The sequence below is a fragment of the Bos indicus genome, chromosome 1, assembly GCF_029378745.1.
Source record: "Bos indicus isolate NIAB-ARS_2022 breed Sahiwal x Tharparkar chromosome 1, NIAB-ARS_B.indTharparkar_mat_pri_1.0, whole genome shotgun sequence".
Classification (NCBI taxonomy): Eukaryota; Metazoa; Chordata; class Mammalia; order Artiodactyla; family Bovidae; genus Bos; species Bos indicus.
In genome coordinates, this window is record NC_091760.1 from 130,475,342 (window position 1) to 130,501,606 (window position 26,265).

Genomic DNA, 26,265 nt, shown 5'->3' on the forward strand with positions numbered 1-26,265 from the left:
CATGCTCTGCTTTCTCAAAGTAGACCTCAGAGACAGAAAACCTTAACCCAAAAACCCATTGCCTATAGGGTCACAAGGACCTGTAGGTCCCTATTCCCACTGACTCTCTCCACCCCCACCACCCCTACCCCACCCCCCCCAAACTCCACCAGGCATGTCCTGGCCTCTTTTATTTGGCTCCCAAACTAACATGCTTAGTGACAGAAATGACAAATACTGTATGGCATTGCCTACATGGGCAGTGTAAAAAAACATGTGGATGAATGTATGTGCAACACTGAAACAGACTCAAATGTAAAGTAAACACACGAATATTACCAAATGGGAGAAGGAAGTGGGCAGGGGCCAAAAGAGGTAGGAGATGAAGTCCTAGGAACCAGCAGGTATTGTTCCAAAGGGGAATTATTGTCTTGACCTGGTAATAAGTTGTAGAAACCTAGGAGTAGTCAGACTGCTGAATCACTCATCTCTACACCTAAATCTAATCTGTAAGGGGAAATCATTGATAAATAACCCAATCAAATCATCAATCCATCCACCCATCCATCAAACTCTGGATGCATCCTTACTTGGACTGCTTTTCTTCTTCCACCTTCAATTTCCAAGTCCTCTGCAATGCCTGAAGCCCCCAAAATGCTCTCATTGGCCCTTCTGCCAGCTTTTTTGATGGACCCCCCCCAAAGACCCCCAAATTCCAATTACCTGCTTTTTGTGTACCCGCAAACTATGAAATGCCAACACTTGGAATAATAATTTGACCAAGTCTTTGTCATCACACAGACACACGAAACAACCTAAGATTTCAGGATCAGAAAAACTGCAAACTAAGGCTTTCAGTACTAGAAGGGATGCTGACAAACCACATTTGGTAACATTTAAAAGGATTTCCCTTGACACCAGGCATGAGACTTCAAAGCCCCTATCTAACCGATAATTCCACACTTGGCAAAGAATATCCAGTCAAAAGATGAAAGAAAGATAAGGGACAGGTAAATAAAGACAGTACTCTCATGATTTGAAAATTCTCTTGTATTTTTTGGTCAGGCAGGAGAACCTACCCATAAGCTATGACCAAAGTGAAGCTGTTTTGCAGAGTAATAGGTCAACCTAAGAACCATCTGTTTCTAGATGCCAGTCACAATGGACAAAATACACCTGGGTTCTTCTTTTCTTAGGTTTTATTTTTAATTGAAGGACAATTACAACATTATGTTTCTTTCTGCCAAACATCAACATGAATGATCCATAGGTATACATATGTCCCCTCCTTGAACCTCTTTCCCACCTCCCAATCCATCCCAGCCTTCTAGCTTGTCAAAGAACACTAGATTGGTGCTCCCTATGTCATACAGTAAATTCCCCATGTGAGGTCTTAAAACATTTAAAAAATACAGAGTCTGGAGAATTACAGACTTTTCCATGACAGCATATTTTTATTGTAAAAACATATCAGAAGAAAAGAATGGGAAACAGTTGGCTTGGGGGGGATCACAAATTTTGTTAAAAACCAGTAACTAAGTTCAACCATTTGCCAACCTCAGCACTCAGAAAGAGGAAGGCACATGATCTCTGAAAAATTCTGTGTTTGGTATCCAAAAAACACTTTGTCCATATTCTTCCATGGATATTCTTCAGTGGATATCGGCTAGATTAAACACACACAAGAGCTACACTGGTGATCCAGAAAAGCTTACAATGGGCAGAGTGTTGTCATAAACTAGCATGGATAATAGAGACAAAATCCTGTCAACAAGAGATCAAGTAATTACTCTATTGGTGGGAATACAAGGGGAAGAGGCAGAGATAGGGTGCCTGGGAAAGGATGGCTTTGAGAGAAAAGTGCTGGGAGTTAGGTTAGAAGGGAAATCGGGAGTGGGGGTGGGATAGAGCTGCTCAGGGTGACCTCCCTAGAGAAAAACCTAAGCAGCTATCCAAAAGCATGCTGTATTTCAGGAGGTTTTTCTTTGCCCAGGTGATCTCTACCAGTATTCTAGCCAGCTAGATGCAAATTTTGCAACCAAGGCAAAATTCTGGAAGGCAGCAGGCATCCAAGGTCATCTGGCTCTTGTGATGATTGCCAGGAGGGCAATGTACACAGAGCCATCACCAGAAGGTTCTATCCTGGTCCTCAGGTGTAGAGATTGGGGAGCTTAGGAGGAGGAAAAGTGAGGTCCATGGGGCCAGGGACAGAGGTGAGGTGGGGTGGGGTGTAGCTCCAGGGGAGCTGGTGGTGGTTTTGACAGCACCATTGGATAAAAACAAACAACCCAACCCAAACACAGGCAGAAGATCTGAATAAACTCCTTGGTCCAAAGAAGAAAGGCAGATGCCTAACATGATGTGAAAAGATGCTTCAGTTCACTAATTGTTAGAGAAAAACACTTTCAAAAACCCATGGCTTATCACCTCACAGGTGTCAGAATGGCTGACACCTGAAAGTCTTCCAAAAGAAATATTTTCTAGGATATGAGGAATAGGCAATCTCCAAACACTGTTGGGAATGACAACTGGGACAGCCACTGTGCAAAAGAGAATAAATTCTCCTCCAAGCACTACAGGTAGACTCTGTACCATCCAGACGTTCCATTCCTTAGTATACATCCAGAACACAACAAAAGCTCTCCTTAAAAGTGAGCCATGAACAGGATGTTGATAGCACAACTACAGAAAATAGCCAAAACATGGAAGCAACCCTAGTACCCATCCACAGAAAGAGATACAGGAGAGGAGGGACACACAAGTAAACTCACACACACACACACACACAAATGGAATATTATGCTGCCAGAAGTAAGAGTGGATTTCTGTTTTCAGGAAACTGGGCGAACCTAGCATCACTAGCATGCTTAGTGACAGAAGGCTGACTGAGAATGACAAATACTGTATGACATCACCACCGTAGAGAGTATAAAGAAAGAATATGGATTAATGCAGGTGCAACAGTGAAACAGACTCAAAAGTAGAGTAAACAAATTAGTCCATATAAGCTAGGAGAGGAAAGGAAGCAGGGGCAAAAAGAGGTGGGGTGAAGTCCTGCAAACTAGCATGTACTAGTCATTCCCAAACAAGGAATGACTGCCTTGACTTTGTAATAAGTTGTACAGCCCCAGGATCAGGAAAGATGAATTGCTAGTAGTCCATCTTAATCTAATCTAAATGGTGAATCATCTCCACTTTAATAAATAACCCAATCAAACCATCAATACATTAACCCATCCATCAAACCCTAGACCCTACCCTTCTGGAATGCTCTTCCTCATCCATCTTCAATTCCTAAGACCTACCATGGGCATTCAAGGTTTCCAATTCCTGAAGCCCCAAATTTCTTTCATTGGCTCTTCTGCTAGGTTTCTCCATGGACTCCTAAAGACTTCAAATTCCCAGTAGCTGCTTTATGTCCCCACAAATCAGGAAATGCCAACAGTTGAAATACTTTGACAAAGTCTCTATCCTCAAGCACAGAGACAAAAAACAAGACTCTGAAATTTTCAGGATCAGAAAAACTACAAACCATCATTTCAGTACTAGAACACTTACTTACAAATCACATAGAGAGAGCTCCTGCTTCGTGATAATGCTAAAAGCACTTCCATTGACACCAGGCATGAGACCCTGGAAGCCCCTACCCAACTCATAGTTCTGCCCTTGACAAGAAATAGCCAATCAAAAGATGAAGGAAAGATAAGAGGCAGGTAAACAATACAAAGACACAATACTCTCATGATTTGGAGATACTTTTGTCTTTATTGGTCAGGCAGGAGAATCTATGCATAAACCATGGCCAACATGAAGTTGTTTTTTTGGATACCAAGTCAATCTAAGAACCAACTGTCTCTAAGTGGCAGTCACAATGGATAACATACATGTGGGGTCTTCTTTTTTTATTTTTTGTATGAGGCTAATTACAATACGCTTTCATTCTCCCAAACATCAACATGAATCAGCCATAGGTATACATATGTCCTCTCCTTCTTGAACCTCCCTCCCATATCCCACCCATCCTACCCCTCTAGGTTGTAACACAGCATGGGATTTGTGCTCCCTGTGTCATACAGCAAATTTCCCATGTGAGTGTTTTAAAACAATTCAAAACACAGAATCTGGAGAATTATAGACTTTTCCATGACAGCAGATTTCTATTATAAAAACAATGGGAAACAGTGGGCTTTAGGGAAGGGAGTCACAAATTTTATGTAAAACCCACAAACCCAGTACAGAATTCAACCATTGACAACCTCAGCACTCAGAAAGAGGAGGGCACATGATCTCTCTTCACAGTTTTGTGTTTGGTATACACCACTTTGTCCACACTCTTCAGTGGATATTTCCTAGATTCAACAGACACATAAACACACAGGGAACGACAGGGGCCATCCAGAAAAGTTCACACTGCACAGAAGTTCTCATAAATTAGAATGGACATTAGGGACAAAATCTTACCAACAAGAGATTAAACATCACTCCATTGGCTGGAATATGAGGGGAACAGGCAGAGGCAGTTGCCTGAGAAAGCATGGCTTTTGAGAGAAAAAGCATTGGCACAAGGGTTTGAAGGGAAACTGGGGGCGGGGTGGGGCAGGGTAGAGATACTTCAGAGTGACCTCCCTAGAGAAAACCCTAAGCAGCTGTCTGATCTTCTGAAAGAAAGCTGTATTTCAGGAGGCTTTTCTTTGTCCTGGTGAGTTCCTTGCCAGTGTTCTAGTCAGCTAGATGCTGATTTTGCAACTGATGGAAAATTCTGCAACACGGCAAGCATCCAAAACTCATCTGGCTCTTGAGATGCTTGCCAGCAGTCAACTGCACATGAAGCCCTCATCAGAAGACTCTGATCTGGTCCCCAGCCTGGCGGTGGGTGGGGATGGGATCAGTTCATTGCAGGATCAGGCTTCTCCGTGCCTTGCAATGAGGACCCTGAGGACGCTTCGGGCGCTCCACGGGACCAGGACTAGGGGAAGGAGGTAGAGGTTGAAGTGGGGAGTCGTGGGAGGCTTCCCGCAGGTGCAAGTTCAGGTAATCGTCGTGGTGAGAAGAGCCTTTCTCTGGACTAAGGTTGATCTCTTGACGCCAGGGCTCTACAAAGGAGCCCTGCAGCTCTAGGTCCCAGAGAACAGAGATGGGGCTGCCTGTAACATCCATCCAAGGCCGCGGGAAGTTGACGTGCAGGTCAGCGTCGTCCTCATTGGCCTCTTCTTGGAAGGCGACCTCTTGCACAGCTGGGCAGAATTCAGGCTCCAGGGCCATGTACTCGCCGGGAAGGCTCAGGACAGCGGCCGGTTCCAGGATCTGTACCCTCGGCGCTTCCACGTCCGAGTCCAGGAGAGCCTCGGGGATCAGCATGAGGACTTGATCTCCGAGAGACACTTGCACCATGGACATGGAGTCCAGCTCCAGCAACAGGTCGACGTGCTCTAGAGGCAGGTGCAGGGCAAAGCCAGTGGGCACAACCAGCTGGGCCGTGGGCGGACACTCTATGGGGGGCTCCATCCAGTCGGCCAGGCTGGGTGCCACCTCGGACTCGGACTCAGGCTCAGGCTCAGGCTCAGGCTCAAGCTCAAGCTCAAATTCGGACTCGGACTCCAGAAACTCCAGCTCCTCTGTTCGGCGGCGTTTGGCTGGGCCGGGTCCGTTGGCCTGCGGTCCCCACAGATCGTCAGGGGAGGCGCTGGGGCTGAGGGGCCGGGTGCCCATCACAACGACCGAAGGACGGCACACCCGAGACTTGACAGAGGGCAACGAGGCTCTCGGTCCTGCTCTCTGCGACAGGTCTCCAAGACCTGTAAGGCAAACCGGCACGGGCTGGCTGGGGCACAGGACCCGGTGATGCTGAGCAAGTCCTCAGATATCTGGGGCCAACTCCCGGGAGACTCACTGTCCACGCACGCAGGGCAGCCGCGTTCAGCACTTTAGCTCCCTGGTCACCGAAGCTCACTCCTTGGCGCAACCACCAGCGATGGCCAATATTGCAAGTGAGGCCAGCGCGTCCCGCACCGCAATAAATACATCCCTGCCCTTAGGCTCCGCCCCCTTCCAGGTTCCACCCCGAGAACTCGCTGGACCTAATCTGCTTGATTGACAGCCCTGACTACGACTGGTAATTCACCTTAGAGAACTACCGCTAGAGAACTACCCTAAGATTACCGGGTCCCCAAATGATTCTGCCACTCTAAGGCTAGGCGCCCAGGGTCACGTGCTTTCGTTTCAAAAAGCGGACCTCAGAAGCAGAACAACTTAACCAGAAACCCCACTCCCTATCGAGTCCCAAGGAACTCTAGGTCCCTACTTACACTGACTCGCTGCCCCAGGCACGTCCTGGGCCCTTTTATTTCAGCCCCAGCCTGGGGTTGAGTCTGGGATAGCATCCTGAAGCCTCCCTGGGCCGAACTAGTCAGGGGCGGTCAGATCCTCCAAGCGGGGTGCAAAGGGAAAGGGCTCTTGGAACAGAGAATGTTATCAGCATCTGCTGCAGGATCAACTTTTACTTCTATCCCTGGAGCAGGTCGGTGCTCTTGGAGAGAGTTCCAGCAACTGAACCAAAGGTTCACACCCTCTGCTAGGACAGAAACTACACTCAAGAGGTGGAGCTTTTAGAGCCCAAAAGACAGATGATGGAAATGTCAAGCACAAGGAAGAACCCATCTGCCCAGGATCCAGGAACCTGCACAACTGCGCCTGATCAGTCAACAGGCTCAAAGGCAAAGCCTTTGATCCACATGTCACAGGAAAGGTTTGTCTATGGCACCCGTCCTCCTGCCCAAGCATAGGTGTGTGTGGCTCAACTTTCTCTCCAGCGTTCCCAGTGGGAAAACACCCCACATTGTCTTTGGAATGCAGAATACTACCGCAGGGTTGCAGACAAGAGGAAAAGACCTCCCTGCCCACTCCCTCTCCTTTCTGCACATGCTGGCTCACTTTTATCTTTTCACACCATAGCAGTTCCTATATATTCTCATTCTTAGGGTAGCATTGAATTCCTTTCCACAGAATTTTATTTATCAGGCCTCTCTCCAAGGACATTGAACCTAGTGGTCTGTGATGGGTGGGCACAGGCATCTTCTAGCCAATCAGGATAAAGCTTCAGATTCCTGGCCGGCTACCCAGGAACACAGAACAGAATTCCTGCAGTGAAGGACCCTGGAATTCAATGTAAGCCCCTCACCAAACATGTCACTGGATGCCAGTGTTGAAAGTCAAAACACTTCTTCCCTTTCAGCATTGGAGTGTTTCAGGTACCAGGGTGGTGGGTCTTCAAGGTCAGAACCCTGCTGGATGGTAACAAAGGCAACAGGGATACTCCAAAGTCCATGGCCAGCCTTCAGCGTTTGCCATGCACTACTGGTCATAATTGGGTCTCATGGCTGAAACTCCACTATCCCTGGCCAAGGGTCAACAAATTCCCCTGAGGTGATGTTTCAGGTGTAAGTGCTGGAAGGTGCATGGGCGCTGGGTTCCCGGAGGCTCTGGTGGGATCCCGAGTTCCCATGGGATGAACCTGAACACAAGAGGCACCAAACTGTAATTCCAGGAGATGAAAGCAGACCTATGCTTGTATTTTTTAGAAAGAGGTTACTGAGAGCTAGATGTGGGAGCTTTAAGCAAGGGAAAGTAGGGCCCCTGGGGCCGGAAGCTGGGACCAGAGTCTGGTTGTAGTTCCAAGGAGCAGGGAGGGAACATCGGCCTTAAAGCTGAAGCATATTACAAGCAACCTTTGAAAGTCCCATGCCTCTCACCTCTCCTTCCTTCAGAAATAGGGTTTCCATTCAGGAGACTGGAGGGTGCAAAAGACACAAAGATGCCAAAGCTCCCCAGGACACACACAAGGGTTCAGAGCCTGTGATCTGATGAGGAACAGGGCCCTCAACTCGGTTGCTCCTGTCCGTGCTTGGTGCCATCTCAGGTGGGCTCTTCTCTCAACCTTAGCACTTTCACATCTGGGCTCATCATTGTCCTGGACCTGGGGAATCCTCACAGTGACTTCCCTCCAGAGGGAAGGTGGCCCTGTCCTGAGACAAGGACAGGCAGCAGGAGGGGAGAGGAAGCAACTACCTTGTGGAATAAAGGCCCCTGAGGACAAACATACACCTAACATCGCACTCAAAGGGAACAACTCAATCCTTTATTCCCACCTCCCAAAACCACACAAGGATGCCCCTCACCCCTTCTATTACACAGAGTATTGCAAGCTTTAACCCCAGCAATTGGCCAAAAATAAGAAGGAAAAGGTACCCACTATGGATGGGAAGTACTAAAACTGCCAATATTAGTACATGGTATGATTCCTTAAAGAAAAAACTCACAAGTCTCCACCCCAAAATGACAAGTGCTAACTAATGAATCCACAAAATTAAAGACAGAAAGTTGCTGCTTTTCTATACATTAGGAAGGAATTGTCTGAAATGGAAAAAAAAAAATAGAGGAGAAGAATCCCATCTCTGACTACCTCTAGAAAAATTCAACACCTTGGATACAGCTAACCAAGGAGTTGAAAGACTGTATTCTAAAACCTTGAAAACACTGACCAAGGCAATGGAAGATGACACAAAGATATCGAAAGACATCCCTAGCTCTGGGATTGTAAGGATTGCTATTGTTCAAATGACCATACTATCTGAAGAAGAGATTGAAGGAAATGCCTAGAAAACACCCAAGATGTTTTTCTGAGAACTAGTACAAATATTCCAAATGTGATAGGGAGCTACACAGGACCCAACCTGACAAAGCAAGTCAGGAAAGAATAAACAATGAAAAAGAAGGCTGGAGCTACAACACTCCTAGACTTCAGACCAAATTGCAAAGCTACAGAAATTAAAACAGCATGGTACTGGCACAGAAACACATATGGAGGTCAACAGAACAGAATACAGATCCAAGACATGAGCCCAGAGTATATACAGGCAGCTACAGCCAATGAGTTTGCCATCTAAAAGGCATGAATACACAACAGGCAAGAGACAGTCTCTTCAGCACTTGTTGCAGGCAAAACTGGACACTTACATGGACAACAATGAGACTAGAACACTACCATACACCTTCAACAAACATAAACTCAAAATGAGTTACAGGCCTATGAGAGAGATCTGAATCTGTTAAAATCTTCAATGAGATATTGGCTCTTAGACATAAAGCAGGGCAATATCTTTGTAAATGGATCTGTCCCCTAAGACAAAAGTCATCTAAGCAAACCTAAACATATGGGACCTAGGTGAACTTCAAAGCTTTCACACAACATAGGAAACCAGAGACAAACCCAAGACATCCTATGGAATGGGACACAAGATCTGCAAGTGATATGATGACTCCAAACCTATAAACAGTTACTATATATCCATAGAATAAAAATAAACAAACAGCCCAATCCAAACATAGACAGAAGATCCAAATACACTTTTTGGTCCAAAGAAGAGAGGCAGATGCCTAAAAGCCCTGTTAAAAGATGTCCCAAATCAATAATAATTAGAGGAATGCAATTTCAAAACAACATATCACCTCACAACTGTCACAATGGCTAGAATCTGAAAGTCTTCAAAAAAGAAATATTCTCTAAGATGTGAGCAATAGAGAATCCCCAGACACTGTTGCTAGAAATGATTATTGGGACAACCACTATGCAAAGCAGCATAATTGTTCCTCCAAGAACTACAGGAGAGACACTGTGTCACCCAGACATTCCATTCCTGAGTATACATCCAGAAAACAACAAAAACTCCTTAGAAGTGAGCCATGAACCCGGATGTTGATAGTACCAGTACAGACAATAGGCAAACATGGAAGCAACCCTAGTACTCATCCACAGAAAATAGACACAGAAGAGGAGGAACATACACACACACATACACACCAAATGGAATATTACACTGCCAAGAATAAGAGTGAATTTCTGCCATCTGCAGGAACCTGGACGAACCTAGCACCACTAACATGCTTAGTGATATAAGGCTGACTGAGAATGACAAATATTGTATGATATCACCAACATGGAATATGTAAAAAAGAATATGGATGAATGCAGGTGCAACAGTGAAACAGACTGAAAGATAAACAAACTAGTCCATAGCAACTAGGACAGGAAAGGGGGCAGGGACACAAATAGGTATGTAATGAAGATCTGCATTAGGTATTGTTCCAAACAGGGAATGACTGCCCTGACTTTGTAATAAGTTGTAAAGGCCCAGGATTGGGAAAGATGATGAATCACTTGTAGTCTATCTTAATCTAATCTAAAAAGGTGAATCACCTCCACTTTAATAAATAACCCAATCAAACCATCAATACACTAACCCATCCATCAAACCCTAGACCCTACCCTTCTGGAATGCTCTTCCTCATCCATCTTCAATTCCTAAGACCTACCATGGGCATTCAAGGTTTCCAATTCCTGAAGCCCCAAATTCCTCTCATTGGCTCTTCTGCTAGGTTTCTCCATGGACTCCTAAAGACCCTCAAATTCCCAGTAGCTGCTGTATGCTCCCACAAACCATGAAATGCCAACATTTGGAATAATTTGATTAAGTCTCTGTCCTCAAGCACAAAGACACAAAATAAGACTCTGAAGGTTTCAGGATCACAAAGAATACAAACTACAAACTATCATTTCAGTACTAAAACACTTACAAATCATGTAGAGAAAGGTCCTGCTTCATGGTAATCCTAGAGCATTCCCAATGACACCAGGCATGAGACCCAGAAGCCCCTACCTAACCCACAGTTCTGCCCTTGGCAAGGAATATCCAATCAAAGGAAGGAGGAAAGATAAGAGGCAGGTAAACAATACAAAGATACAACACTCATGATTTGGAGATACTTTTGTCTTTATCGGTCAGGCAGGAGAATCTATCCATAAGTCATGGCCAACATGAAGCTGTTTTGCAGGATACTATTTCAACCTAGGGCTTTCCTGGTAGCTCAGCTGATAAAGAATCTGCCTGCAATGCAGGAGACCCCTGTTCAATCCCTGGGTCAGGTAGATCCCCTGGAGAAGGAATAGGCTACCCACTCCAACATTCTTGCTTGGAGAATCCCCATGGACAGAGGAGCAAGGTGGGCTACAGTCCATGGAGTCACAAAGAGTCAGACATGACTGAAGGATTAAGTAAAGGTCAACCTAAGAACCAACTGTTTCTAAGTGCCAGTCACAATGGAGAGAACACATGTGAAGTCTTCTTTTTTACTTTTTATTGGAGGCTAATTACTTTACAACAGTCTGGTTTTTTTTTTTTTTCCTGCCAAACATCAACATGAATCAGCCACAGGTAAACATATGTTCCCTCTCTCTTGAACCTGCCTCCCACCTCTCACCTGATCGCACCCCTCTAGATTATAACAGAACACTGGATTTGTGTTCCCTGTGTCATACTGAAAATCCCCCATTGGGGTCTCAAAATGATTAAAAACACAGAATCTGGAGAATTACAGACTTTACATGAGGACAGATTTCTATTTTAAATATATATCAGAATAAAACAATGGGAAACAATTGGCTTCAGAGAGACGGGGTCACAAATTTTATGAAAAACCCACAAACCCAGTAACAGAGTTCAACCATTTGCCAACCTCAGCATTCACAAAGAGGAGGGCACGTGATCGCTCTTCACAATTTTGTGTTTGGTATCCACCAAATACTTTGCCCACACTCTTCAGTGGATATTGGCTACATTCAACACACACACACACACACACACACACACTAGGAACTATAGCAGTCATCCAGAGAAGCTCACACTGGACTGTGGTTGTCATAAACTAGCATGGGCATTAGGGACAAAATCTTATAAACAAGAGATTAAATATTACTCTATTGGCGGTAATATGAGGGGAAGGGGCAGAGGTAAAGTGCCTGGGAAAGGACAGCTTTTCAGAGAAAAGTTCTGGGACTTGGGTTGAAGGGACATTAGGAATGAGAGTGGGGTAGAGCTACTTCAGGGTGACCTCCCTAGAGAAAAACCTAAGCAGCTGTCTATCTGAAAGCAGGCTGTATTTCAGGAGGTTTTTCTTTGCCCAGATGAGCTTCCTTACCAGCGTTCTAGTCAGCTAAATGCTGATTTTGCAACTGATGCAAAACCCTGCAATGTAGCATGCTTCCAAAAGTCATCTGGCCCTCGTGATGTTTGCTGGTGAGCTATGTACAGAGAGCTATAATCAGAAGACTCAAATCTGGTCCCCAACCCTGTAGGGGGTGTAATTTGAGAGGTCAGTTCATTTCAGGGTTAGGCTTCTCCGTGCCTTGGGCGGAGAATCTTGAGGGTACTGGAGGTTCTCCATGGGACCCAGAGTATGAAAGGGAGGTAGAGGTTGGAGTGCGGAGTCGTGAAAGACCTCCTGCAGGTGCAAGTCCAGGTGGTCATCATGGTGAGAAGAGCCTCTCTCTGGACTAAGGTTGGTCAGCCGAGGCCAGGACTCTAGGAACGAGCCCTGTGGGTCTGGGTCACAGAGAACAGAGATGAGGCCTCCTGCAGCATCCATCCCAGACCACAGGAAGTCCCATGCAGGTCCATGACATCTTCACTGCTACCTTCCTGGCTGGGAGTTCACTTTAGAGAACTACCTTTAGAGAATTACCTTACATTTACTGGGTTCCCAAATGATACTGCCACTCTAAGGCTAGGCATCCAGGTTCACATGCTCTGGTTTCCCAAAGTGGACCTCAGAGGCAGAAAAACTTTACCAGAAACTTTACCAGAAAACCCATTCCCCATTAAGCCCCAAGGACCTGTAGATCACTATTCACACTGACACCCCAGGAGCGACCAGGCCTCTTTTATTTCTACCCCCGTCTGAGGTGAGTCCATCATGGCAACCTGAAGTCTCCCTGGGCCGAAACAGTCAATGATGGTCAGATCCTCTGAGCAGGGTGCAAAGGAAAAGGGCTCTTGGCACAGAGGATCTTATCAGCAGCCGATGCAGCATCAACTTTTGCTTCTATCCCTGGAGCAGGCCAATGCTCATGGAGATAGTGCCATCAACTGAATGAAAAGTTCACTTTCTCCACTTGAACCAAAACTATACCCAAGAGCAGAGCTGTCAGAGCCCAATGGACTGATGATAGAAATGTCATGCACAAAGATGAACCCAGCAGCCCAGGAACACAGAACACATAGAGCTGAGTCAGACCAGCCAGGATCCCCTCCAGGTCATGCAGACCGCAGCACCTTTGATCTAAGTGTCACTGGAAAGGCACATCTATGCCCCCAATCTTGTGGCCAGAGGAAGGTGTGGCTCAGCTTTCTTTCCAGTGTTCATGGGGGAAACTCCCCATATTGACTTTGAAATTGGAAATACTTGTGCATGGTTGCCGACGACAGTGAAACCACTCTGTTTCCACCCCATCCTTTCAGCCCACACTGGCTCGCTTTGTCCCTTTTCACACCACTGAGTCATGTATACTCTTATTCTTAGGGCAGCATCGAATTCTTTTCCACAGAGTTCCATTTCCATGAGGCCTCTCTCCATGGCCTTTGAACGTAGTGCTCTGTGATTGGCCGACAGTGGCATCCTATGACCAATTGTGGTAAAGCTTCAGATTCTTAGCCCACATCCCAGGAAAATGCCTCAGAATTCCTTCAGCAAAAAACCTGGGAATTCAATGTAAGCACCTATCAAAGATTTCATTGGATAGGAGTGGAAGATCACGTCACTTGTTTTCACTCATATTTGGAAGCATTCAGGTACAAGGGCAGTGGGTGATCAAGGTCGGAACCCACATGGTTGGTGACAAAGGAAACAGGGGAACTCAAATTTCCATGGCCAGCATTCAGGGGTTTGCCCTGCACTACTGGTCAAAATGAGTAGTTTTGCCACAAGGGCTTCCCTTGTGGCTCAGCTGGTAAAGAATCTGCCTGCAATGTGGGAGAACTGGGTTTGATTCCTGGTTTGGGAAATTCCCCTGGAGAAGGGAACGTCTACCCACTCCAGTATTCTGGCCTGGAGAATTCCATGGGGTCACAAAGAGTTGGACACGACTGAGTGACTTTCACTTTCACTGTTCAAAACTGGTTTGCATGGATGGAACTTCTGTGTTCCTGGCCAAGGGCAAACAAGTTCCCTTGAGGTGGTAATTTAGGTGTGGTGGCGGTGGTTTGGTTGCTAAGTCATGTCTGACCCTTGCGACCCCATGGACTGTAGCCTACCAGGCTCCTCTGCCCATGGGTTTCTCCAGGCAAGAATATTAGAGTGGGTCGCCATTTCCTTCTCCAGGGTATCTTCCCAACACAGGAATCGAACCCAGGTCTCCTGTTTTGCAGGCAGATTCTTTTCTGACTGAGCTATGAGGAAAGCGCAAGGTGCTAATAAAGTATACAGGAGCTGGGGCACTGAGGCTAAGCTGGGAGCCTGAGTTTCCACAGGGTGAACATGGACACCAAAGGCACCAACCTCTGTAAATTCCAGGTGATGGAAGCAGATACCCTGTTTGTGTTCTTGAGAAAGAGGGTACTGAGAGGTGGGGGAGTGGAGCTTAAAGCCAGAGAAAGTAGGGACCATGGTGCCAGGGGTGGGGTCTGGGGTAGGGGAGGCTGATGGTGGTTCTAAAAAATGGGAAGGAACACTTGCTTTAACACAAAGCATACTGCAAGCCATCTTGAATGTCTCACCTCTCTCACCTCTGGCTCAGGGAGTAACAGGGATTCCATTCAGGAGACTGAAGGTGCATGTGCCAGGTTGCAAAAGACACAAGGACAAACCTACAGCTTTCCAGAACACAGGCAGACATTCGGAGCTCCTGGCCTGGCCAGAATGGGGCCCTCCACCTGGTGGCTCCTGTCCCTGCTTGTGCCATCTCAGTTGGGCTGTTCTCACAAACTCAGCACTTTCATATCTGGGCTCATCATCATTGCCCTGGACTCAGGGAATCCTCACCACCAGTATCCCTCCCAAGGGAATGTGGTCCTCTCCTGAGACAAAGACAGGAGAAGAAGAGAGGAAACAAATACCTCTGTGGAAAAAAGGTCATTGAGAACAAACACACAGCTCACATCAGACTCAAAGGAGAACACCTCAAAGGAGATCCTGCCTGCAAGGTACAAAAGAAGGGCTCTTGGTACAGAGGATCTTAGCAACAGCTGCTGTGGGATCAACTTCTACATCGATCCCTGGAGCAGGTCAGCACTCATGGAGAGAGTTCCATCAACTGAACCAAAGGTACACTTTCTCCGCTGGGACCAAACTACACCCGAGAGGTTGAGCTGTTAATAGAGGGGTCACAATTTGGAGTAACTGTTACTGAATCATGTTCATTTGCCTTACAAGCAGGAAGTCAAACTCTGAGACACGGGAGATTTGCAGCAGAGAAAGGGTTTATTTTCAAGTCATTCAAGCAATGAATAAACATTGAATAAACAGGAGAATAAACCTCAAATCCATCTTACCAAAGGCCAGGGGTTTATAACATATATGGGATAAAGATTAGGGTGACCTGAGGCATACAGAGCATGGGAAAAGGTGACTAGAAATAAGAAAAAGATGAGATATCGTCATTCTGGGCAGGTGCAACTAAGCTACATGCTGTTTCATAGGATTCATGTTCAGAAAATTATGGCATTAGTATTTTCTGAGGGTGGAGTTTTGGCCCTCTGATCTCAAAAGGTCACTGATCAAACACTCTCCCAAGCCAGGAGGAGAATTGGTAGTCCCAACCAGTCTTAATCAGCTGGAGTTCAAACAGGACAATAGCTGACTCCATTTTCCAGAAAAAGAACATGGGGAAACATCTTAACAACTTATTCTTATAGGCTACATGATGCTTGGAGGATATGCAAGTTCTGTACAAACAGTTAAGGTGAGCTTGACCAGTGAAGGCAGATTACAGTTTACTATTAAGTTATAGTCTTATGCAGTGGTCCCCAATCTTTTTGCCACCAGGAACAGTTTTTAAAATTTATTTATTTATTTTAATTGGAGGCTAATTACTTTACAATATTGTGATGGTTTTTGCCATACATTGACATGACTCAGCCACAGGCATATATATGACCCCCATCTCAAACCCCTTTCCCACCTCCCTCCCCATCCTGTGCCTCTGGGTCATCCCAGTGCACTGGCTTTGAGTGCCCTATCTCATGCATCAAACTTGGACTGGTCATCTATTTCACATATGGTTAATAGGCATGTTTCAATACTATTCTCTCAAACCATCCCACCCTCACCTTCTCCCACAGAGTCCAAAAGTCTGTTCTTTACATCTATGTCTCTTTTGTTGTTTTGCACATAACGTCATCACTACCTTCTTTCTAAATTCCATATATATGCGTTAATATACTGTATTGGTTTTTTTTCTTTCTGACTTACTTCACTCTGTATAATAGGCTCCAATTTCATTCACCTTATTAGAACTGACTCAGATACATTCTTTTTAATAGCTGAGTAATATTCCATTGTGTATATGTACCATAACTTTCTTATTCATTTGTCTGCTGATGGACATCTAGGTTGCTTCCATGTCCTAGCTTTTGTAAACAGTGCTGCAAGGAACCAGTTTTGTGAAAGACAATTTATCCATGAGACGAGATTGGTGGATGGTTTGGGGATGATTCAAGTGCATTACATTTATTGTGCACTTTATTTATATTATTATCATATCAGATCATCAGGCATTGGATCTCAGAGGTTGGGGACCTATGGAATGGATCTAACTGATGACTGCAAAATAGGTTTCATAATGACAATGTCAAGAGTTTGAGTCAATGAAGTAGGAAGGAGGACAAAAGCACTGAAGGGGAAGAGAACTAAGAAGCCAAGACTGGGGGAGAGGGGGTGGTAAGGGGCGAGATCCATGAGAATATTAAACTCACCACAAATTACAACAGATGTGGGATGAGTGAGAATTACAGTGAATCTAGTGTTAAAATATTTGAAGACTCTGATACAGACACTTGTTACACTCACATTTGATAAGTGACTGGTATGTAGTATGGGAGAAGGCAATGGCACCCCACTCCAGTACTTTTGCCTAGAGAATCCCATGGACAGAGGAGCCTGGTGGGCTGCAGTCCATGGGGTCGCTAAGAGTCAGACACAACTGAGCGACTTGACTTTCACTTTTCACTTACATGTACTGGAGAAGGAAATGGCAACCCACTCTAGTGTTCTTGCCTGGAGAATCCCAGGGACGGGGGAGCCTGGTGGGCTGCTGTCTATTGGGGTCGCACAGAGTCGGACACGACTGAATCGACTTAGCAGCAGCAGCAGTATGTAGTATGACTGAACCTCAATTTTTTAAACAATATTTTGTTTATTTACAGATTATGATAATACTATGAAGGCTATAGAGAGAAAGATGATATAAGGAGTAAGTCAAGAATGCCATTTCAAATAAAATGGTCAGAAATGCCCTTTTCAAGAAAGTGCTGTCTGAATTGGTCTTTGAAGAAGAAAGAATCAGCACTGCATAAAGCTGGAGGAAGAGTTGAATCCTAATTTTTTAAAGGTTAAAAAAAATAGAAGATAGGAATACTTCAAAGAATTAGATATAATATTGGCTAATAATCATGTGGAAAAATGATCCACCTTCATTTGCAATCATAAATGCAAAATGAAAACACAGTGAGATAACATTTTACTGTACTAGGTTGGAAAACAGGTAAGAGTCTATAAATAAGAAATGTTCGCAAGGATGCAGTGAAATGGAAACATACTCTGCTCACAGGAATGCAAACTGTGAAAAATATTTTGGGGAAAAAAGAAGAAAGTCATTACCTATTAGCTTGAAAAGGCACACAGAGAATTAATTAGTACTGCAGTCCTAGGTGTATGTGATAAATACATGAGTTAAGAGTTCATGATTTAAAACCAGATAAGTGTGCATTGGACGCCTACATCTAACATAAACTTGGTACATAATAACTTTTTTTTTTTACTCTGAACTTCAGGTGTTGTGGATACCAAAAAAAAAAAAATCACTTTTTTCCAAAGACGGCAGGAAGACACTTCCGCAGTTCATAGATATATGCTGTGCTGTGCTAAGTCTCTCAGTCTCCTTGGACTTTTTGCGACCCCAATGAATTGCAGCCCGCCAGGTTCTTCTGTGGGGATTATCCTGGCAAGAATACTGGAGTGGGTTGCCATGCCCTCCTCCAGGGGATCTTCCCAAACCAGGGATCGAACCCAAGTCTCCCGCATTATGAGCAGATTCTTTACCGACCGCACCACCAGAGAAGCCCGTTCGTTTACGGCTTAGATTGTGGTGATGGTTTCACCAGTGTATACTTATACACAAACTCAAGTCGTATATATTTAAAATGTATAGCTTTCTGTATGTCAATCATACCTCAACAAAGTATTGGCTCAATCGAGAAAACGATTGTTTTTCAAAACTCAGTAAAATGAGTGATACATAATAAATACTCAATAAAACAATTTAATTATCCCAAGATAGTTTTATTTTTTAACAGCCTTTTACCTTTAGGAAGAAACTGCCACAAATATTTTATTTAATATTAAGACGGAATTTTACCTAAACAGATATGAGTATTTTCTATTTACTCTTCAGAAACCAAGCTTTAAAGGATTTTCATGGAGCATTTAGATAGGTCTGTTTTATGCTGCCAAGGGGGTGGTCTATTTGAGCGGTTGTCTTTCTCTGTGTGTGTGTTAGTCACTCAGTCATGTCCGACTCTTCGCAACTCCATGAACTGTAGCCCTCCAGTCTCTGCTGTCCATGGGATTTTCTAGGCAAGAATACTGGAGGAGATAGCCATGCCCTGCTCCAAAGGATCTTCCCGACCCAGGGATCGAACCCGGGTCTCCTGCATTGCAAGCGATACTTCACTGAGTTACCAAGGAAGCCGACCATGGTTTCTTTCTCTACCATGCCTGAAATCAAAGGAAAACATTAATTTAAAGGTAACTAATATTTACAGTTCTGTTATTGGTGTATCTTTTTTTTTTTTCCTAAAAATGAGGCACACAAATATTCTGTCCCCTGGAGGACTATAAAAGTAGTTCCCTACTGTGACCTATCAACTACAGCCCTGACTATTGGGCAGCACAGATACCGCGAGTTCTGTGGGGCGGGGCCTCCGAGGGGGCGGGGCCTCCGAGGGGCGGGGCTTAGCGTGACATTTTACGGCGAGGATTCCACTGGCGTCACGTGCCATATCTTTGGCCGTCTGGTGCACTGACTAATCGGTGTGAGGTGCTGAAGACTAGAAGACGAGAGGCGCAGCCCAGCGCCCTACGCCGATCCCCTTGAAGCCTGGACTGCAAGACCACAGGGAGGCAGTCCCGGAGCTCTGAGGACTCGCCCACCATCGCGCCGTCCTGCGCCCCAGCTGGCCCGCACCGCGTCACAGCGTGCAGCACTGAGCGCCTCTTTGCCCTCTGCCAGGCCCCAGAAGTGCCGTCCTTCTGTCGAACTGATGGGCAGCAGACCTCGAAGCCCCGGTGCCTACGCCTCAGACCGATGGGGAAACCAGGCCGGAGAAACCAGCCCTGCCAAGCGCCGCCGAACGGAGGAGCGCGCGCGCCCCGAGTCCGAGTCCGAGACGGCGCCCAGCATGGACAACCTGACAGGACCTATGGCTGCGGGCGCTCTCACACGCGTGCTGGTTCTGCCCGCTGGCTGTGCCCTGCATCTGCCCCTGGACGACGTAGATCTGGTGCTGGAGCCCGAGCCCACGTCCGTGCTGCAAGTGGCTCTCGGAGATTTCATCCTCACACTGGTCCCCGAGGCCCTCTTGAGCTCGAGGGTGGAAGGCCCGTCGGGACAGGTCCTTGAACGGGCCGCTCTCCTGAGCCCTCCCAGGGAGTACACGGCTCTGGAACCGGGATTCTGCGCAGCTGTGCCAGAGGTCGCTTGCGAAGAAGAGACCAACGGGGACGACGCCGACTCGGGCTCTGACTTCCTGTCACCAGAGATGGATCCGGCAGGCGGCCTCATCGCTGGGCTCCGCAGCCCAGACGCCAGGGTGTGGCGCTCCGACGCACAGGGCTTCTTCCCAGAGTTCTGGCCTCGGGCGCCTAACCCTAGTCCAGAGAGATGCTCTCCTCACCACGACGACCACCTAGACATGCACCTTCTGGAGCCCTTCCCTGACTCACCACTCCAGTCTCTACCGCCCTCTCCAAGTCCGAGCCCTCACGAGCGCCCCCCGCGCCCTCACGGTCCTGCGCCCAAGGCTCGGAGATGTCTGTTTCCAGAATGAACTACACTCTGGGCCACAAGGACACAATTGTAGCTACCATCCTGGCGGCCCAATGGACTTCCCAGTGTCCTTGACATTCAAAGTCCTACAACCTGGAAATTAAGCATCTCATGTGCCTTGTACCAACAATTTCTTTTTCACTCCAGACTGGCTATAGTGGCAGGAGAAGACGTCAAGAAGAGAAAGCAGATTCTACACCTCATCTTTGAAATGGAAAATCTGTCCAGGGATACCGGACAATGTGTTTTCAGACGTTTGGACTTTTTTACGCATCATTCTCAGGTCTCTCCATTCCCCTTCCTTTCGCATCAGTTATTTTCTCTCAAATTGTACTCTCTCTTGCACCGTACGGTTACTACCCTATAGCTTCCCCAAACAGGAAATTGCTGGGGATTTCTCATGTTGTTAATTTCCTTCCTTATATGTTTTCTCATGAATTTATAAAGATATTTAGCCAGAGCCTTTCTCTTTCTTGGTGTTTGGAGCTGCTCCCTTGGAAAACTGCAAAATAGTATGATGGCTGTCAAACATAATAGCATGATGTTTGTTCTTAGTTTCCTCTTAACCTGAGGAAGTTCTCTTCCATTTAGAATTCTACCTCGAATTTTTTCTTATATCAAACTTCTTTTAAAACATTAATTTATTACATTTACTTCACATTTTTATAAAAGAAATAAAATCTAATGGTATTTTTATATATATTACTACTATTTATATAAACCAACATGCTTTACCATTTCTTCTCTACTATTTTATTCTTACATTCCACTCTCAAAGTCTAGCCTCAGTTTTCTTGGTGAAGAATATCCTTTAAAAATTGTTCTTTCCACTATATCACATTATAGTAAACTATCTTGGTTTTGTAAATCTCAACATGTTTGTTTTTAATATTTTAATAGATACAAAAATAGCAAAATGTTTTATTGAAATATAGTTGATTTACAGTGTTGTATTAATTTCTGTTCTACAAAGTGTTTCAGTTATATAAACATATATTTCCATATTCTTTTCCATTATGGTTTATGACAGATATTGATATCCTGTGTTGTACATTATGGGCTTCCCTTGTGGCTCACCTGGTAAAGCATCCACCTGCAATGGGGGAGATCTGGGTTTGACCCCTGGCTCAACATGTTTTTAATGCAGCATACTCTCCTAAGTCTCTTATTACTGAAAATGTTTTATTATATATTATTCCTAATTTTAATGTGACATTAAAGTACTTTAAAGCTATTACTCCATTGTTCTTTCATTTTTTATTGTTGTTGCAGGCAAGAGGTCTCTGCCAATTAAGTTGTTACTCCTTTTCTATTTGATTCAGTTGTTCATTTTAGCATTTTTAAAAATTTTGTTATTTTTATTGAAGTACAGTTCATTTACATTGTTGTGTTAGTTTCTGGTGTATAGCAAAGTGATTCAGATATATATGTTATTTTTCATATTCTTTTCCATTATGGTTTGGGGCTTTCCTGATAGTTCAGTTGGTAAAGAATCATCCTGCAATGCAGGAGACCCCGGTTTGATTCCTGGGTCAGGAAGATCTGCTGGAGAAGGGATAGGCTACCCACTCCAGTCTTCTTGGGCTTCCCTAGTGGATCAGCTGGTAAAGAGTCTGCCCAGAACCCAGGAGACCTGGGTTCAATCCCTGGGTTGGAAAGATCCCCTGGAGAAGGGAAATGCTACCCACTCCAGTATTCTGGCCTGGAGAATTCCATGGGGTTGCAAAGAACTGGACAGGACTGAGTGACTTTCATTTTCCATTATGGTTTATTACAGAATATTGAACATAGTTCCCCATGCTATACAGTAGGACTTTATTGTTCATCTACTTTATATATATAGTAGTTTGTATCTGCTAGTCCCAAATTCCTAATTTATCCCTCCCCCACCCACTGTCCCCTTTGGTAAGCATAAGATTGTTTTCTATGTCTCTGATTCTGCTTCTGTTTTGTAAATCATTCATTTGTATCAGTTTAGATTCTACATATAAGTGATATCATGATATTTGTCTTCCTCTGACTTATTTCACTTCGTATGATACTCTCAAGGTCCATCCATATTGCTGCAAATGGCATTACTTCATTCTTTTTATGGTTGAGTAGTATTCCATTGTATACATATACCATATCTCTTTTATCCATTCATCTGTGGATGGACATTTAGACTGTTTCCATGTTTTGGCTATTTTAAATAGTGTTACCATGAACATTGGGGTGCATGTGTCTCTTCAAATCAGAGTTTTCTCTGGATATTTGTCCAGGAGTGAGAATGCTGGACCATATGGCAACGGGTTTTAGTTTCTTAAGAAACCTCCTGGGCTTCCCTTGGGGTCCAGTGGTAAAGAATCTGCCTGCCAATACAGCAAACATGGATTCAATCCCTGGTCTGGGAAGACCCCACATGCAGCAGAGCAACTAAGCCCTTGTACCATAATTACTGAGTGTGTGCTCCAGGGCCCAGGAACCACAACTACTGAGCCACGAGCCACAACTACTGAAGACCCTACACCCAGAGCCTGTACTCCACAACAAGAGAAGCCACCCAAATGAGAAGCCCACTCACCCCAACTAGAGAAAAGTCTGAGCAGCAACAAAGACCCAGCACTGCCAATAAATAAATAAATAAAATTTTTAAAAAGGAACCTCCATACTGTTATTCATAATAGCTGTACCAGTTTACATTCATTTCAACACTGTAGGAGGGTTCCCTTTTCTCCACACCCTCTTCAGCATTTATTATATGTAGACTTTTTAATAATGGTCATTTTCACTGGTATGAGGTGATACACCATTGTAGTTTTGATTTGCATTTGTCTAATAAGTAGTGATGTTGAGCATCTTTTCATGTGCTTTTTGGCCTTCTGTATGTGTTCTTTGGAGAAATGTCTTTTTAGGTCTTCTGCCCATTTTTTGATTGGATTGTTTGGGTTTTTGTTATTGAGTTGTACAATATGTTTCTACAGTTTGGAAATTAAGCCCTTGTCAGTGACATAAGTTGCAAATATTTTCTCGCACTTTGTAGGCTTTCTTTTCATTTTCTTTTTTTTTTTAATCCAAAACGTGTTTATTGGGATGGTTTCCCATTCATCTTGATACAGGGGACTTTTAGTGCTGCTTCCATCTGAAAGAGCCTCCTTCTGTAAGCCTTGCCTTTCCTCCTGTAGGCTGGCAGAGGACAGTAGAGCAGCCAACACAAAAAACCACTGTTTGTGCATGGCTAAAGGTGGTGATGTTATAGCATTCTGGGCATTTTACATCCATGAAATAGGAATTGGGGCTCTGCACCAGGAGCTTCTTCTTGTGTTTCCTCTACTCCTCCTCTGGAGAGGGATGAAGAAGATCCTTTGCGAGAGGCATATTCTCGTGAGGAGGTCATCACCGCCGGAAAGCTCTTTTCATTTTCTTTATGGTTTCTTTTGCTATGCAAAAGCTTATAAGTTTAATTAGGTCCCATTTGTCTATTTTTGCTTTCATTTCTATTGCCTTGAGAGATTGACCTATGAAAACACTGCTATGATTTATGTCAGAGAATATTTTGTCTATGTTCTTTTATAGGAGTTTTATGGTGTCATATCTTAAAGTTAAATCTGTAAGCCATTTTGAGTTTGTGTATGGTGTGAGGGGCTTTTCCAACACTGATTTACATACAGGTATCCTGCTTTCCCTAAGTCACTGGTTGCAGAAACCGTCTTTTCTCTATTATATATGCTTGCCTCCTTTGTCAAAGAGTAACTGACCATAGGTATCTAGGTTTATTTCTAGGCTCTCTATTCTGTTCCATTGATCCATATGTCTGTTTGCCAATACCATGCTATTATGATTACTGTAGTTCTGTGTTACTGCCTGAAATCTGGGATGGTTATGCCTCCAACTTTGTTCTTTTTTCCTCAGTATTGCTTTGGCAATGCTGGGTTTTTTATGGATCCAAATAAATTTTAGGGTCATGTGTTCTAGTTCTGTAAAAAAATGTCATGGATCATTTGATAGGGCTCCCATTAAATCTGTACATTGCTTGGTAGTATGGCTGGTTTAACAATATTAATTCTTCCAGTCCAAGAACATGGGCTATCTTTCCATTTCTTTGAATCATCTTCAATTTCCTTTATCAACATTTTATAGTTCTCAGCATGTAAGTCTTTCACCTCCTTGGCCAGGCTTATTCCTAAGGTTTTGGTTTTTTTTTTACATTTTAGCCCATTTTAAAATGTTTTTTTCCCCTTTGGCATCCTGTAGTTTGACTGTAACATATCTAGAGGTAGATGCTATTTTTATTTGGCTTGATGGGTTTAGTTAACCATCAATATGAGAAATTATCTTGCTTGAACTTCCACAAAATCTTAGGCTCTGTCTCTTGTAATAACCCACATATACCCATATCTGGCTGAGCACCGAAGAATTGATGCTTCTGAACTGTGGTGTTGGAGAAGACTCTTGAGAGTCCCTTGGACTGCAAGAAGATCCAACCAGTCCATTCTAAAGGAGATCAGTCCTGGATGTTCTTTGGAAGGAATGATGCTAAAGCTGAAACTCCAGTACTTGCCTACCTCATGCAAAGAGTTGACTCATTGGAAAAGACTCTGATGCTGGGAGGGATTGGGGACAGGAGGAAAAGGGGACGACAGAGGATGAGATGGCTGGATGGCATCACCGACTCGATGGACGTGAGTTTAAGTGAACTCCGGGAGTTGGTGATGGACAGGGAGGCCTGGCGTGCTGCAATTCATGGGGTTGCAAAGAGTTGGACACGACTGAGCGACTGAACTGAACTGAACTGAACCCATATCTGGAAATCCAATCAGACAAATAATAGCACTGCTCTATCTCCCATGAGTCTTAACATCTTAAGATCATGTGCTGTATGCCTTATCAATTCCAACTTTCTATTTTTAAATCCAATTAATCCTTTCATCAAGTTTTCAGTATTCTGTTTATACTTCCACAAGAACATTTATTTCAAAAAATTTTGTCAAGATTTTAATTCATTTATTCTTTTTCAAAACTTTCCCATTTAGTATTATAACTCCTATTTTTGTTTCATGGATATTATTCTACCCTTTATGTTTTGAAATTTTTAAAACATTAATAAACGGCTCCCTTAATTCAATTTCCTCACAGGTAAAATCTCCTATTATTTTTTGTTTCACTACTTAATTGCCCCCATGTACTTGGTAATTTGACTGGTGGATGCATTTTGAGTAAGAATTCATTTTCTATATCCCAGTTATATTTTTTTATAGTTTCCACTTTCTAGTGGACCACAACTCATAGTCAAGGCTTTTGGAATTCTAGAAAGTCACAGGTTTAATCCCCAAGCAATTATGTGTCACAAATCACAACTGGCATCCAAAGTTTCAGTTATCTTTCCTGATCAACCACAGGTACAACCTTGAAATACTCATCACTGCCTCTTCAACCTCTCGTGATTGGCAATGGGCTGATTTTCAGCCCCTTCGAAGGAACAGAAATCCCAGTTCCCATTATATGTTTTAGTCTCAGTGCCACAAATACATCAGAATATCAGCTGTCCATTCAGAGATTGGATTTTCTATTCTATTTCTGGTCCCTGAAAGCTTGTGTCTTTCTTTTTAGAGTAGACATCTCTATTTAATATGCTTTAATATTTCCTATCATTGCTCTCTGCCTCCAGCAGACGAAATCTTCTGTACTACTATCTCGTCCACAGTTCAACAATCCATCCTTCTTATGCACTATAAGATAGCAGCTAATCAGACTCAAGTCCCAGCCTAATTATCTGATTATTGTAAAGAGGGAAGATGGCACTCTTTGCAAAACTATATCTTCTATTGCAAGAGCCTCATAATCTACATTGGAAATAACTGAGGGCATCCATTTTTAGCAACATGTGGGCCAATGAGTCCAAAATGTCCTCAAGAACACTCTTGAAACTGATGGATAAAACTTATTTTAATATTTTTATTCTTTATGATTTTTTAAAATATGACCTTTTAAAAAATTTTTTTAGTTGCACTGGGTCTTCGTTGGGGCATGTGGGCTATTTGTTGTGGTGCACAGGCTTTCTCTAGTTGCAGCACATGGGGGGCTTCTCTTGTTGCACAGGCTTGGTTGCCCTGCAGCATGTGGGGTCCTGTGCACAGGCTTAGTTGCACTGCAGCATG

At 44.2% G+C, this 26,265-nt stretch overlaps 3 protein-coding genes across 3 annotated transcripts; 1 reads left to right on the plus strand and 2 right to left on the minus strand.

Annotated features, from left to right (window-relative positions):
• Window positions 1–4,869: 4,869 nt before the first annotated feature.
• Window positions 4,870–19,236, minus strand: LOC139182316 (proline-rich protein 23C-like). Its single transcript, XM_070787067.1, has 2 exons — window positions 19,164–19,236; window positions 4,870–5,774 (listed from the first exon to the last, which is right to left on the minus strand). Exons 1-2 carry the CDS (start codon window positions 19,234–19,236, stop codon window positions 4,870–4,872), a joined length of 978 nt encoding a protein of 325 aa, XP_070643168.1.
• Window positions 19,137–20,745, plus strand: LOC139179982 (proline-rich protein 23B-like). Its single transcript, XM_070780851.1, has one exon. It carries the CDS (start codon window positions 19,344–19,346, stop codon window positions 20,127–20,129), a length of 786 nt encoding a protein of 261 aa, XP_070636952.1. The 5' UTR covers window positions 19,137–19,343; the 3' UTR covers window positions 20,130–20,745.
• A 2,285-nt stretch (window positions 20,746–23,030) lies between these two features.
• LOC139179990 (small ribosomal subunit protein eS27-like) lies at window positions 23,031–23,504 on the minus strand. The gene has a single exon (XM_070780936.1). The coding sequence runs from the start codon at window positions 23,387–23,389 to the stop codon at window positions 23,234–23,236; it is 156 nt and encodes a 51-aa protein (XP_070637037.1). The 5' UTR covers window positions 23,390–23,504; the 3' UTR covers window positions 23,031–23,233.
• Between the last annotated feature and the right edge of the window lie 2,761 nt (window positions 23,505–26,265).